The sequence below is a fragment of the Carassius carassius genome, chromosome 47, assembly GCF_963082965.1.
Source record: "Carassius carassius chromosome 47, fCarCar2.1, whole genome shotgun sequence".
Classification (NCBI taxonomy): Eukaryota; Metazoa; Chordata; class Actinopteri; order Cypriniformes; family Cyprinidae; genus Carassius; species Carassius carassius.
In genome coordinates, this window is record NC_081801.1 from 4803306 (window position 1) to 4818069 (window position 14764).

The window sequence follows — 14764 nt, forward strand, 5'->3', positions numbered from 1 at the left end:
TTTTATAATGTGCTTGCTTAAATTTCCCGGTTTTGGCTACTTGTGTTGTAAATTAAGAAAATATTTCCATAAAATGATGTAGCAGACTTTCATCATGCTTTGGTCAGATGTGATTGTTTACACGAAGACTAAGACAATTAACAGGATGCTAAATTAGTAAGTAACTGAGAGTTGGATTGCATGAGGGTGACCATTTTAATATTTAATTTTCATATTTTTAATAGTTAATGTGGATATTTTTAACCATCTTTTGCATTTTTTATTCTATTATACTGATGTCTGTAATTTTATCAAACTGGGTTGTTTTAAAAATAAACAACTAACAGCACATACAGCATACAATCTGTTGCTAGTGTATATTGATGTTTGTGCTGTTGTTTTCCCACCAAAATGATGTGCCTTTTTGGAGGATAATGTTATTAAGAAGCTGGCTTTTTATTAAAGGGATTTTACAAAAGTCTAATTGGATGGGACTAATTAAATATCATTGGCATATGCACCTAGTATTTAAGCCATTTATTTTTTTAATGGAAAGAAATTATCAGCAAGGATGCATTTAATGGATTATAAGTGACAGTTAAGACAATTATAATATTGCTAAATATTTCTGTTTCCAATACATTCTGTTCCGCTGAACGTTCTAGTCATCAAATAATCCTGAAAATAATGTATCTTTGTTTTCACAATAATATTAAGAATCATAACTGTTTTCAACATTGATAATAATAAGAAATGTTTCAGTGAATCAGCATACTAGAATGAAGACTGTAGTAGCTGCTGAAAATTAAGCTTAACAATTAAGCAGAAAGAATAATTAAGCATAAGAATAAATTACTTTTTAGTTTGCATGATAGGACTAGATGTTATGTCTGCTGTCGACCTTGAAACCATGCCCATTTGTGGGAACCTGTCACCACTCACAACTGTCAAATAAGGGCTGCTCGATTAATTGAATGTGATTGTCATGAGTATCTTGTCAGTAAATTCGGTTGTGTGATTAGTAGTAAATCTCTAGCACATGCTTTCAGATGGAGCAGCATTTACTACACAGAACCATAGTTCACTGACAAGCTACACAAAATTATGATTATTACAACTTATTGAATGATATTTATACCATTGTTTGATGCAACTGCCTGTCATATTTTTAGATGAAAATCAACTAGCTGAAAACACAAACTGAAAAACTTTTAGTGCTTTTCTATAGTATCAGACTGGTTTCTTCTTTTAATTATATATATATAATTATATAGATTTTTTTCATCTTAAGCATGCAGAATAACTTAAGTGGACTTTGAACGATTAATTGCCGCTGTGAACGATTAGGTAATTGTGGAATCCATAATTGTAATCACGGTTAGCAATTCGATCAATCGTGAAGCCCTACTTTATTATAATAAAAATGATAAGACAAACTCAGATAAACCATATTTTGTTGTAGTCGTGCGTTTATTAGTCACGTTGAATTAATGAAAGCATTCAAATCATCTGTTTATTCAGCAACCGCTATAAGCATTTCCTGGGTTTCTTCTGTGAGGGGTATTTGGAGTTTCCGTGCAAGAGCGCCATCTGGCCTCTGGATGGGGATTTATTGCTGATCACAGAACTGTGCTTCCCTTACAATACGCACGACAATCGCAGCTTCTGCCTAATCGTGATTTATCGCATTTACCTATGTCAAATACAAATAAATTAAAATAAGGAGACCAACGATATTCTGTAAAGCCTGGTTCACACGGGACGATTTTAAAATTGTCGGCCGATTTTCCAAACCTGAGAGACCCCACACACGGCGATAAAAAATCACAGGTCTAACAGTTTTGGTCATACAGTGTGTGGTGTGCAGCCACACGGCAAAATCAACACATCACACACGAACCGATTTGACTCCCGAGCATTCCCAGGTCAGACGGGAAATCTCGCAAAATCCCTCGAGATCAAACGTGATTTCAGAGTAAACAATCATGGCGGACGAAGAGGATGCAGTGGCCATAGTTTGTGCTTTGTTTGTAACCGAAAAAAAAACATAAGTAAAACAAGAAAAGGCGATGGTCAAAGAAGTGGAGACAAAGTCTTCCATCTCCGACGTCCACCGGACTTTCTGGTGCACCAAGCCGCTGGCTGTTTTGATTTTGTTTCCCGGTACTTCCTCGCCGCCTCGTCACCTCGCTTTCTGATTGGCTACACGCCACAGTCCAAAGGCTGCGTGATCGTTTGTCCTCGGGGGACACCACACACGAGAAGAAATCGGGCCAAATAAATCAACATGTTGGATATCCCCGATTTGAGATCGGAGCGGTCCCGACGTCCTTCCGAGCAGAGGAGAGCAGTCTTAACACACCACACACGGCAGGAATATCTGATCAGATTATTTTACGATAATCGGAGCATCCTTAAAATTGTCGGAGGGTGTCAATCGGGGCTAAAATCGGCCTAACTGTAGGCTGTACTGTAGTAACTAACAGTAATAAAAGTAACTCACGATTGAGCTGGCGAACCACTGATGCTGATGCGTTCTATATATTATAGTGTTATAATTCTCTGAATTGCCTTTACACAAACGTAAAAAAAAATCTCACCGACCACAAAACTTTAAACAGTAGTGTATGAAATTAACTAATATCATTAATTTTATTTTAAAAAAATTTTATGTGAGTTTAATATCATATCCAACACATCTGTACTTTTAACCGGGAATAACCCAGCTGCTATTTTGTCGTCTAGTTTAATGTGTAAAGCATACCCAACAGCTATCAGATCAACACCAGTTTAAAACTGTATGTTCTCTGATCTAATTTTAAACATGCTCTAAAATTACTGTTTGGGTGCATAACTACTGTACCTCTTTCTGATTAATAATAGCAACATGTAACTGAGGATTGTCTATATTTACACCCAGCGCATTGTACTCACGCCAATATGTTGGCAAAGTGGTAAACACCTCAGAGTATAAACTCAGCGTCTCTTTACATAGAAACATTGAGGACTTGTTATTGTCATGGTTTTTGTAGGATTAGTCAGAGTTCCCAGGAATGTGACACTCGGTCCCACACCACCTCCCACATAACTGTGAAGCAGCTTTGAGAAGCATCCTTTTTATTTTTATACATATTGAAACCGTAGAGGCTGTCGAGTGTAAGACTCGGGGCAGACGCGGAAGTGCTGGGTCATGTTTCACATGGACACTGACTAGCGGAAGCCGGGTGGTGATGGTAACTTGCTCGAAGTAACGAGAAGGCCAACGGTTTCACTGACGTGAGAGAAACTGAGGCAACTGTCCAAGGTTGCTCAATTCCTAGGCTGATGGTGTCTGGTTTATTCAAGGTTTTAGTCCTGGATTTCCATTTTAGATTATACTGCTGTGCAGTGGATTCATCATGTCAGTCATTACTGATTGAATGGCTACTGATTTCCAAATATAATCAAGGAAGGTTTCATATTCATATGTTAGCTAACTGATCATGTTTTCCGATCATGAGTATATATCTCATCCTAACCACTGGAGTTTCCTCATTTCCTCTTTTTATACTCAAAAATGTAAAAAACTTTAAAAGGATTGGGAAAGTTGTGAAAGTTAATAGTGTGTATGATAAATGAAAGATAATGTATAGTAAGGCTACCGTTTAAAAGTTTGGGGCCAGTAGTTTTTTTTTTATGTTTACAAATTGCTCACCTAGGTGAGTTTATTTAATCAAAATTACAGTAAAATCAGTAATGTTGTTAAATATTATTACAATTTAAAACAACTGTTTTCTATTTTAATGTTTTAAAATGTATTTATTCTTGTGATGACACAGCTGAATTTTCAACAGCCATTACTCCAGTCTTCACTGTTGGTTATGTAACTAGAAATAGGCAGATATGTATAAAAATCTATGTTTATCATATTTAACAGAGCACAGTTATTCAACTTGTTTTGTTTATACTTTGTGTAAGGGGATAGCCATAAAAAGTCAATGCTGGGATAATAAAATGCCTCCATCTTCTTTAGAGCTTACAGGTTATAGTTTGAACTAATACATCACATACTCTAACTGTTTTGTGAAATGTCACAGTTCGTTCGTTCGTTGTTACATCTTCAGATGAAAGCTATTTCTCAGAGATGCAGAAAGGTGAACCCTGTGTTGTCATACTGTTTTCATCATCACATCATCTCTCAGTACGTTATTTGTAGGCTAGTTACAGCCACTATAGAGTCTGTAATCAGTTTTACACATACTAACTAGATTAGGGTGATGTTTAAACCTTCTGAGTAATGAGTCACAAAGATTTTGGGCCCCGTGATTCGCTTTATCTGTGATGATGCATGACTATTGTTGTCATCGGCATAAGTAAGCTGTGCATATGTCGATGTGTTCCTCATGTTTAATCAAACCATGCCTCAGGAAAATGACCTTGATTCACTTCTACATATGTTCTCTGGTGGGGAAAAAACGTGCAGTCTGTAAAGATATTTCCTTCAGGAAGGCCCTGGAGGAGAGACAAGTACATCTGTTATTGGATGAGAGCAGTTTGTAGCCTATTTCTTATAAGGATGTAACCCCATATTCTGGATTGAGCAGAATCAAATATAATTTAAGAATGAACCATTGTAATACACAAATAATTTGAATAGTATGGGTAACATGTCCATAGCTTGCATTATGAATGGAAATGCTAGATGCACCATAACAAGCAAAACTGTGCAGACGCCAGATACAAGCTCCTATTGAGCTGCCTAGAAACTTGACTGGATAAATGTCATGCTTCATAGAGGTCAACAGTTGTGGTGCCTATAAGACAGCCTCCAGAATTCAAAGTATGTAATGTTTTAGAACATTTATTTATTTTTATTTTGTATTTTTATTTTATAATGTAAATACATATATTTATAAATAATAATAAATTTATTAATTCAACAACTTTAACATCCTTTCGGATAAGAACAGGAATGTGAACTTGGAATATAATTCGCCCAGTAGCAAAGTGCAAAAAGATATTAATTTCATGGGCAAAAAAAGTCCATTGTCAGTAGCATAGTGATGCATGAAGCTCCTCTACCACATAAGTCACTTTCAAACTTACATTTTTCTTAAACACTACCACAAAGCTTTCTGTCACACAGCATGGTGAATACGTGTGAGCAACTCCAACACGAGCAAAATCTTTTTTTACCATCACATAAGACTCCCAATCAGACAGATTCTTACTGTATTTGCCCATGATATTTCACAGAGAAATGGTAAATGTGACCACACCTTAAGTTTTTTTGCTCTGTGGACTTGTTTCAAAAATCTTTGCTACGTCTTGAACAGTTTTTAAAAATTTCTCTCTCTTTTTCTCTCTTCTAGCTTTGACCCTCTTGTGTGTGAATAATGTACAGTGATGGTGCCTTCTCAGACACACGTGATGCTAAAGTGGCAGGAGCACCTGAACAGCTCCTGGGCGGCAGAGGACAGCGTTCAGACCGCCACAAGGCATGGAGCGGCTGCTCTCTATGCTAAACTGGTCTACAACAAAGAGGTTGTGGGCTTGGCTCAGCCAGTGCAGGACCTAATGGGTCCACGCTTGCCCGACTTCCAGTACGAATCCAACGCTGAGGAGGAGAAGGAGGAATACCTGTCCGCGCTGCTCCACAGTCAGCGATGCCTGGCCCACCGAATGCTGGCAAGGACCCCCTTTGCCCTATCCCTGCACCACAGACTGGTGATCCTCCAGAGGGTGTTCTACGCCCTCCATAGCAAGTATCACGACCGTTTCCGAGCACCGCTGCCTCCCCAACCCTCATCCTCCAGTGCAGAAGGGGGCGCTCTGGAGTCAGTGTCTGAGCCTTGGCCAACTGGCAGTTCCCGTTCAAAGTCAGGCACAGACGTTCTAATTGAAATGGGAGTCCGGACTGGGTTGAGTCTCCTTTTTGCCCTACTGAGGCAGAGTTGGCAGAGAGGGTGTCTTGAGAACCCACCAGACGTTGCTCTGTGCAACGAGGTACTTGCCACCGCATCTTCAGTCCTGGCTGCCCTGCCTCCTCTTTCCCTGGCCAACGAGAACAAGATCCCAACAGTGGGGCTTGACTGTCTTACGCAAGTTGGAGACTTCCTAAAGAAGACAGCGGTCAGCGGGTCCGGGGCGGATCGGGCGGGTCGCAGGCTATCCCTGGAGCTCCTTCTCTCGTTAGCCTTACAAAGAGGATCCCTGCGCTTCCTTCTGGAGTGGGTGGAGGTGGCGTTGGCCGCCTCTGCTTCCTCCACCATGACTGAAACAGTTGGAGTGGGCTACGAGCTGATCCATCAAACCCTGCAACAGATGCGCCAGCACACGGTGTGTTCCTTCACCATGTGGTTGACCTAGTGGTCATGCTAATAGCATGAGTGAAGTAATATACAGAAATACCACTGGGTAAATGGGCTCTAATATAGAAAGCTGTGCCTCTTTCAAACGCAGAGAGAGTATAGAGTTACGGCGCTGAGGCTAGGCTAACACTTTCCTCCATTTGTCCATCCCTCCCTCAGCACTTAAAGGAAATCATTGTTGCTAATTGTTATTGCTAATACATTAGTGCAATATAGTAGTTTACCATTATTCTGTATTCCTCTCATTGAGGGCAGAAATTGTTTGAATATTTCTCTTTACTCTAAACAAGATTGTGGCTTTCATTTGAACGGGAGCTCTTGGCTGTCTTCCCAGCTCTGAAAGCCGCCTGAGCCACACCAGACCTGCCATGTGCCGTTCTCTAATTTATTTATGTCTTAATCAATTGGAAATATGTCTTCTTCAAGACTTCTGTGCTTGAAGTTCAGCAGAAATTGTTCCCTGTACTGAAGGAGCTGTTTGTTTAAAGATTCTCCTACTCCTGTCCTGAGTACAAAGTTCAGTACTTTGGTGAGAAGGACCCAGACACTATCTTCTAAATATTCAATCAAATCATTGTAAATTAATTTCCTTTCATGCTAATTTCAACCTATGTTGCCTGGGCCACTTGCTAACGCTAATCAATAGTCAAACAGTGATTTAGATGTTGCATTTTTGCAAAATTTAGCATTCAGGTCACTTTTCACCTCACCTACTCTGTATTTAGTTTTCTCTATTAATATTTAGTTTTAATCCATTACAGAAGCGACCTGAGTTGCGATTACAGTTTCACTTCGTGTTCCTATCATTTAATTGGCAATTTGAATGGGGAATGTTAGTGAATTTGAAAACATAAATGCATGCTTTTATTTTAGAGTCATATTGACCACCCATTATCAAGATGTCTTGGAAAGAGTCCATCATCTGGAACACATTGTGAATCTATTTTAAGCAGTCTATTTAAAGTCCGCAGGAAATGAAAATGTTTAAATGCATTGATCTTATTGTGAACAGTTGTGAACCATGTAGCCTATGTTTACATTTTTTCCAGTATTTTTTGACCTCGTAATTCTTAATCATTCAAATAACAACAAATTAATAGAACCAAGCCCCTACCCTACAATTTTTCTTTTCCGATAATCCATTTTACTCAGCCTTACATCATAACTTGGGAAAAAGGATCTGTCACTACTTCCATTTAATTGGAACTGCAAACAATACGCCACCATTTCATTTTGTCAGAGCTAAAGGCTGTTGCAAGAACATTGTTTGAATAAACACTTGGTCACATAGATGTATCAGTGACATACATTATATTATCAGTTTTTGTGGTTCTACAGTATTTCATATAATCTATATATATTGTAGCTGCTAATATTATTGTTTGTTGTTACAGGCTGTTCGTGGTGAATCCATCAATACTCAGGTGCTGAAGAAAGATGCTGATGGACTCTGTAGCCTCTCGCATGTTGCTCTTTGCCTCTTTGAAGAGGTGTGTTTCTTTGAATAAACCTACAAGCGTTCTTAGACTGTGGTATAATGTGTTATACAAATTTTCTTAGGCTGAGTATGAGAGACTTTTATGATATATAGTATGAGCCACTGTTTATTCTGATAAGTACATTTTTAATTTGTATACATGCGTGTGTGTTGTAGATCTGCTCCCTGGCCTCTAACTGCCTGTGCTCATGCAGTGCGAGCTCTTCGTCTTCCACCGGCTCTGAGATTGATGCAGTTATGGTGTACGTGTGGGGCAGCAACAGCAGCCATCAACTCGCCGAGGGAACGCTGGAGAAGATTTTACAGCCCAAACTAGCTCAGGGCTTCAGCGATGCACAAATGGTTTGTGTGGGTTTATGTTCCTCAAGTGTATTGAAAATCCAAATAACTGGAAGCCATCATGAAGCTAACATTAATTAACAGAGACAGCATGTGGTAGAGACAGATCGACCAATGCAAGAAAAATTTAATCAGTGAGATCCCAACGCTCAGTTTGACAGTTTTACAAAATAACCTTTAAAAGGTCCTTTCGTTCCACTTTCCTTTATGAAAGAAATCAATAGAAAATGTCCTATAAATTAAATTCTTTGCTGCATGTCAACAGATTCATCTTATAAGGCCAAAATATTATAATATTTTATTTTATTTTTATTTGTTTTGTAAAATGAATGAATATATTTTTTGGTATTTATATTATTTTTCTACTTTATTTAATTTTTTTTGCTTCTGTTACAGCTTTAATATGCCAGAATAAGTTAAATACTTTTATTTATTTATTTAAATGGTATATAGTTTATAATGCCTTCAGTTTCATATTGTCTACTGACTGCATTATTACTAATAATAGACCAGCTTATTGAACTAAATTTCTTTGTTTCCTCTCTAACTAACGGAGTATGTATTGTGGCAAGACTGTTTACCTAATCTAAAGTCTCTGCTTTTTAAAACAGACATGTATTTTCATTATTATGCAATTGAGAAAACAGCAGCCACATCTTAATATAGTGTGCCCTTTCAATAATACAGTTTAGACAATCTCCATCACAGTTGATTCAATTCACTTGGCTCTAAATGGTGCTCTTCTCTTTCCACCTGCAGATTGAGGCGGGGCAGTACTGCACGTTCTCCGTATCTGCTGATGGTGCAGTGAAGGCTTGTGGGAAGGGTAGTTATGGTCGACTGGGACTGGGAGACTCCAATAACCAGTCCATGCCCAAAAAGCTGGTTCTAGAACCGCCTCGCACCATGAGAAAGGTGTCGTCTTCCAAGGGATCAGACGGACACACGCTGGCCGTCACAGCAGAGGGAGAGGTGTTCAGCTGGGGAGATGGAGATTACGGCAAACTGGGCCATGGGAACAGCGCCACACAGAAATACCCCAAGATTATACAAGGCCCTCTTTTAGGAAAGGTGAGAATGTGTTTTCTACATGCAGAAATTATTATTATTTGTATGTTTGGATGTGACCGTCTAATTGGAATCATATCCCTGGGCATATCTTCTGACTTGGACAAGTGGATCACATTCCAGATCACTCTAAAAGTGATGATACAAGGGTCAACTTTTTGAGCAATGTTGCTTGGCAGTGTTGCCGTCAATGGGCAACCAGGTGAGACACAGGACCTTCGACCAATCCAAAGTATCCAGATAGAAATTTGTTGCCCATTCTCAATGGAAAAGTGCCCCAACAACATTGTTGTTGCCCCATATATCACCACCGTAACGCAACACCAGCACCACCATAGCAACATCCTACCCACCTTAGAACACCCTTGAAACAAGATACACCTTAGTCTAGAACCCAAAACACAACTGCATAGAAACATACGTGAATCATTAAGGGGACCCTAGGAACCATATGGAAACACCCTGGAAACCACATAACAATACCAGAACATCCTGGCAAATGTAGTGCAATTTGCAACAAACTTTAACGCTACTGTAGCATTCTAGCAACCCAACAACACAATCAAAACTGCATAGCAATGTTTTAGCAATTACCCGGAACCATCTAGAACCTGCACAACAATGCCTTAGCAACCACAAAACCCTAGCAAGTGCATAGCAATGCCCTAGCAAACCTAGAATACCTACCACAATCAATTAGAAGACCCTTGAAAACATATAGCAACACCCTTTTAACACTATAGTAACATCCTCAGTGACAACCCCAGAACACAATAGAAACTACCCTAGCAACCACATAGTGATATCCTAGAAACCACTGAATGCCCCAACAACAATATAATAACATGCTAAAAAATGATCCTAGCGACCACAAGGTAATGCAATCCATTTCTGATACTAATACGTTCACGTTTAATAATTCCTGAATAATTATGTTCATATAGAAATAGTCTATATTTTGTGTTTGATCAATTACCTGTGTCTTCAGTGCGCAGACACACACACCTAAACAATTTAAATATATCGCTTATCCTGTCCCAAAAGACCGTAAAAACTGCAGATAACATCTGAAGTAAACATTAATTTATTATACAAAACATAAAAACTAGTCCCATTTGACTATTTTGCTTCAAATCGAGTGATTTTAGGTCCGCAATGTAAATGTGACTCAATGGTAACCTCTGCTGGTAGGGATTAGTAAGATGGTGGATCGAACACTTCCGGTGGCTTCACTGGCTGTTGGCAGTTTAGAACGCGATGAGCGATCCAGTTATATATAGATCAGTGGTCATAACACCGGAACGACCACATACAGTAGCAATGCCCTAGAAACTACAGAACATCTTAGCAACTGCATAGCAAAATGATAAAAATCGTTCAGAACACCCTAGCGACCACATATAAATTTTTTAGCAACCCCAGAACACCCTACAGTAGCAACTGCATAGACATTTTAAAATCAATCAAAACACGCTTATGGTCACATACCTAGCAACCCCTGAATTCCCCCAGCAACAACAAAACATAATAAAAATCAACCAGATCACTCTAGCGAGCACATAGCAATGTCCTAGTAACCACAGAACACTAGCAACTACATATCAACATTGTAAAATAAACTAAAACACTCTAATGCCCTCATAGCTTACCCTAGCAACCCCTAAATTCCCAATGAACTACACGACATGCTGAAATCAGTCATTACATCCTAGCGATCACATAGCAATGCCACAGTAACAACAAACACTCTAACAACCACTAATATTTCTTAAAAAATGTAACAAACTAGTTTGTCGTATTGCATTTGTCAAAGTGTGTGTGTTTTCTATGTGTGTATTGTAGGTGGTGGTGTGTGTGTCTGCTGGATACAGACACAGCGCTGCAGTGACTAATGATGGAGAGCTGTACACCTGGGGGGAAGGCGACTTCGGTCGACTCGGTACTCTCCTCTTACAGACTCTCAACATCACTAAACACACACACACACACACACGAGGCCCAAGGATCTGTTTTCAAATGTGGTGATGTCAGTGAAATACAATTCACTATTGATTTTTGGGAGGCGGTTTTTATGGTTTGAATGACTGCTGTGCACAGTACACACCATGCAAAAGTACAGACTGTTCACGAATCCACAGTTAAATATTTGTCAGACAATGAGTCAGACTCTTAGTCAGTTCTGTCTCACTCTCATTTTTACTCTGTCTGCCTGTCATGTAGGTCACAGCGACAGTCACAGCCGTAACATGCCCACTCTGGTGAAGGACATCAGTGGGGTCGGGCAAGTAGCCTGTGGCAGCTCTCATACCATCGCTGTGGCTCAAGATGGACGAATCGTCTGGTCCTTTGGAGGAGGAGACAACGGTATGCAGATGTTTCATATAAAGTGGCCATACTATATACTTCTGCATTATTTAAATTGTTTCTCTATAGAAGTCTACATTTTACACCAAAATCATTTGTAATTTAATTGCCTGCCATCCGTCCATCCAGCCTGACTATGTCAGACTTCGTACTTCCGCTCAATTTCAGTTCGCTTCTGTACTTCGTCTGAAATAGCGAACTATCTTCCAGTTTTCCTCCGGCTTCAAAACAGCCGGCCAATCAAGAAACAGAGGGCGGGCTGAGAGCCGTGACGTAGACGCTAAGCGCCGAATTTAGGATCGTAGTTTAGTCAGGGAAATCGAAAACGGACACGGAGACACGGGATGCGATTCGCTCTGTTGTGGATAATATTCCCGCCGTTTGCCAACTGAAGCCCGAACAAGTTGTGGCCCTACTCCCAAGCCCCGACAGGTTTTGGGAAAAGTTTAATTTATCAACTGTTACCGATCGTTAGCGAGAAACTGTGGAGGCCAAAGTCCGGCAATGCGATAATTGTGAGTGTGAACTGCCATGTTCACTCCGGTATTTCGCTTGATGGTTTTGTTTTCGCAGCATTCCTGTCAGTGGCGGCTACTGGTCTGTCAGAGAGGGGAAGCTCATTTTCGGCCTACATCATAAAATTGTCTATTTATTTAAAAGTAAATTCTGCCCTACGTTCCTTTTCAAGAAAATGGTCTGCGACCCTGTCGTACCAACTAGAAGTCTTTTCAAGTGACTTGACCAGTGTCCTCTCAATGGCCAGCAGAGCTAGGCTGCTTAAACGGCCTTGGCCCATTGTGTTTCGGGTGTAGGACTTGAGTCGCTTTAAACAGGAGAAGCTCCTTTCTACACCTGCAGATGTAGCTCCAATTGTTGCCACTAATGAGAACAGTTTGTAAAGCTGAGGCATTGCACTGTCCAACTCCATGTCTTTAAGGAACACCAAGTAATCACACAGCTTTCCCCTGTTACCCTGCAAGTCCTGATCTGAATACAGGACTTGAAGTTCTGACCTCAGTCTTCCTGAATCAAAGTGATGGCCATAACTTTTCAGGACACTTTGGAAGGCCTCCTCTGGAAATACCTGTCTCATGTCATCAAAGGAATGTGGTGTATAATTGTGTGAAATGTATGATGAAAATCAAGCAATTTCGCCAGGCAAATATCAAAGAAATAGGTTGCAGCAGTTTTTATTTCGACTGAACTTGAGAAATCTGCGATGGGACTGAGCGCGAATAGCTTCAGTGATTCCTTATAGTACAGAATCGCTGTCAGTCAAAAGGAGATGCAGTCTTTCGACAGACCCTCCAATCATCACGCAGAAGCTCGGAGTCCGGGCCAGCCCACTCCCCATTCACCCCCAGAGACGCTGAGCGTCCGTGGGCGGGACATAATCGCAGCATTTATCCAATGACCGTCTAGTTTCGAAGCGCTGAAAAAAAAAAACGTTCAAAGCAGCCCCATTGAAGTCAATGGACGCTAGGCTTCAATAGGGAAATGCACTGTGACGCTGCGGGAATGTATGAGAAGGAAATCGAGTCAGCCGACCTGATATATGTAACTGATTCTGAACGAACTCGTCTTTGAGATGAACGTTTTCTAACGCATTTTTAGTCAATAAAATGTTAATACAATAGTACATATTTGACCATTAATTTTGTGACATTATAAGGGAAGCCGAGCTTCCCTTGCAGTCTTAAAGAAATCGCCACTGATTCCTGTGTTTACAGTGGAAGTTCGAGGCGGCTGAGCTGGCGCATAACACGCTTCATAACCAAACGTTATGTGATTGGCTTACGGTAACCAATGATTTTAAACTTAGACAAGCACCCCCTCACGAGAAAGAAAACGCTTGTCAATTATGCTCTTCCAGACTCTGTCTACGAAGCAAAGTGAAGTTGCAGAGTTTGGTATTACCAGGCTACCATCCATCCATGGGTCACAAAAAAGAACTATCTGCCAGTCTCTACCTACAAAGCAGTGCTCTGTGAATCTGTGAAAATAGATATTCATGTTTTTTTTTTCACTTAAACGGATAATAATTTGAATTGAACAACACACAAAGACAATATTTGAGTCAAGTTTTATTTGACATAGGAATTTTAACAGCTATACTCATGAGTTTTCAAGTTTTTCATTGTAACACTCTGGATCAAAATCAGTGTACATATGAAACAGCAAAGCTGGGTACCCTTCAGAGTGCTCTGTTCTGTATTGTAGCACCGTCAGACATGACATTCGCAGACAGGCTCAAACCTATTTGAAATAAAGCTGCCGCAAAGCAGTTTCATAAGGCATAATATAGAGCCAGTTGTGAAACAAGTGCAGACATGGCCTCTGAAAGTGACACACCTTAAATTACTATTGTCTATGCCAGGCAATTCTGTGCATGTAAATTCTGTGTTTGTGTTACAGGTAAACTGGGCCATGGAGACACAAACCGTGTGTACAGGCCTAAAGTGATAGAAGCCCTGCATGGCTTCATTATCAGAAAAGTCTGTGCTGGGAGCCAGTCGTCATTGGCTTTGACATCTGCTGGCCAGGTATACACAACCTCACATATATCGCTGAGTAAACATGTAGTGTTATACACCCATATAAATTCTTGTGTCTGTGTGTGTGTGTGTGTGATACAGGTGTTTGCATGGGGCTGCGGCTCATGTCTCGGCTGCGGCTCGTCTGAGACCACCTCACTCAGACCTCGTTTAATAGAGGAGCTCAGTATTACTAAAATCATAGACATTTCCTGTGGAGACAGCCATTGTCTTGCTCTGTCTCACGGTAAGAGAGATGGAGAAACGAAATGGGAAGAGGAGATTAGAAAATATTATTAAATAAGATTACTTTTTTTTTTTTTTTTTTTAATTTCTGCTGACCGTAAATATTTTTATTCTAAAATCTACATTTTATTTGATATATTAAATTAAATTATAATACATTACATTAAAATGTATTATTTGATAGAACTTTTTAATTGCCAGAAATGTAATAGAAAATTGTATAGAAATGAATTGTTGATCAATGTTTTATTTTTTATATTTGATATTTATATTATATTTTTTATTTTATTTGTTTTTATTTGATATTATAAATATATTTATTTAGTATTTTTAGTTTTTAATTTTAAAGTTTTAGTAATTTTGTTGTGATTTTGTTATTTTAATTA

General features: G+C 39.5%; 1 protein-coding gene across 6 annotated transcripts in view; it reads left to right on the forward strand.

Annotated features, from left to right (window-relative positions):
* Positions 1-14764, forward strand: part of LOC132130418 (probable E3 ubiquitin-protein ligase HERC1) — a 67281-nt gene that overhangs the window by 2243 nt on the left and 50274 nt on the right. For all 6 annotated transcript variants that reach the window (XM_059542130.1, XM_059542125.1, XM_059542127.1 and 3 more), the window contains exons 2-9: positions 5331-6297; positions 7724-7819; positions 7984-8169; positions 8926-9237; positions 11077-11173; positions 11455-11598; positions 14014-14141; positions 14235-14379. In XM_059542130.1, the coding sequence (XP_059398113.1) occupies positions 5365-6297; positions 7724-7819; positions 7984-8169; positions 8926-9237; positions 11077-11173; positions 11455-11598; positions 14014-14141; positions 14235-14379 (2041 nt within the window). In that variant the 5' untranslated portion in view covers positions 5331-5364. The remainder of the gene's footprint in view (positions 1-5330; positions 6298-7723; positions 7820-7983; positions 8170-8925; positions 9238-11076; positions 11174-11454; positions 11599-14013; positions 14142-14234; positions 14380-14764) is intronic.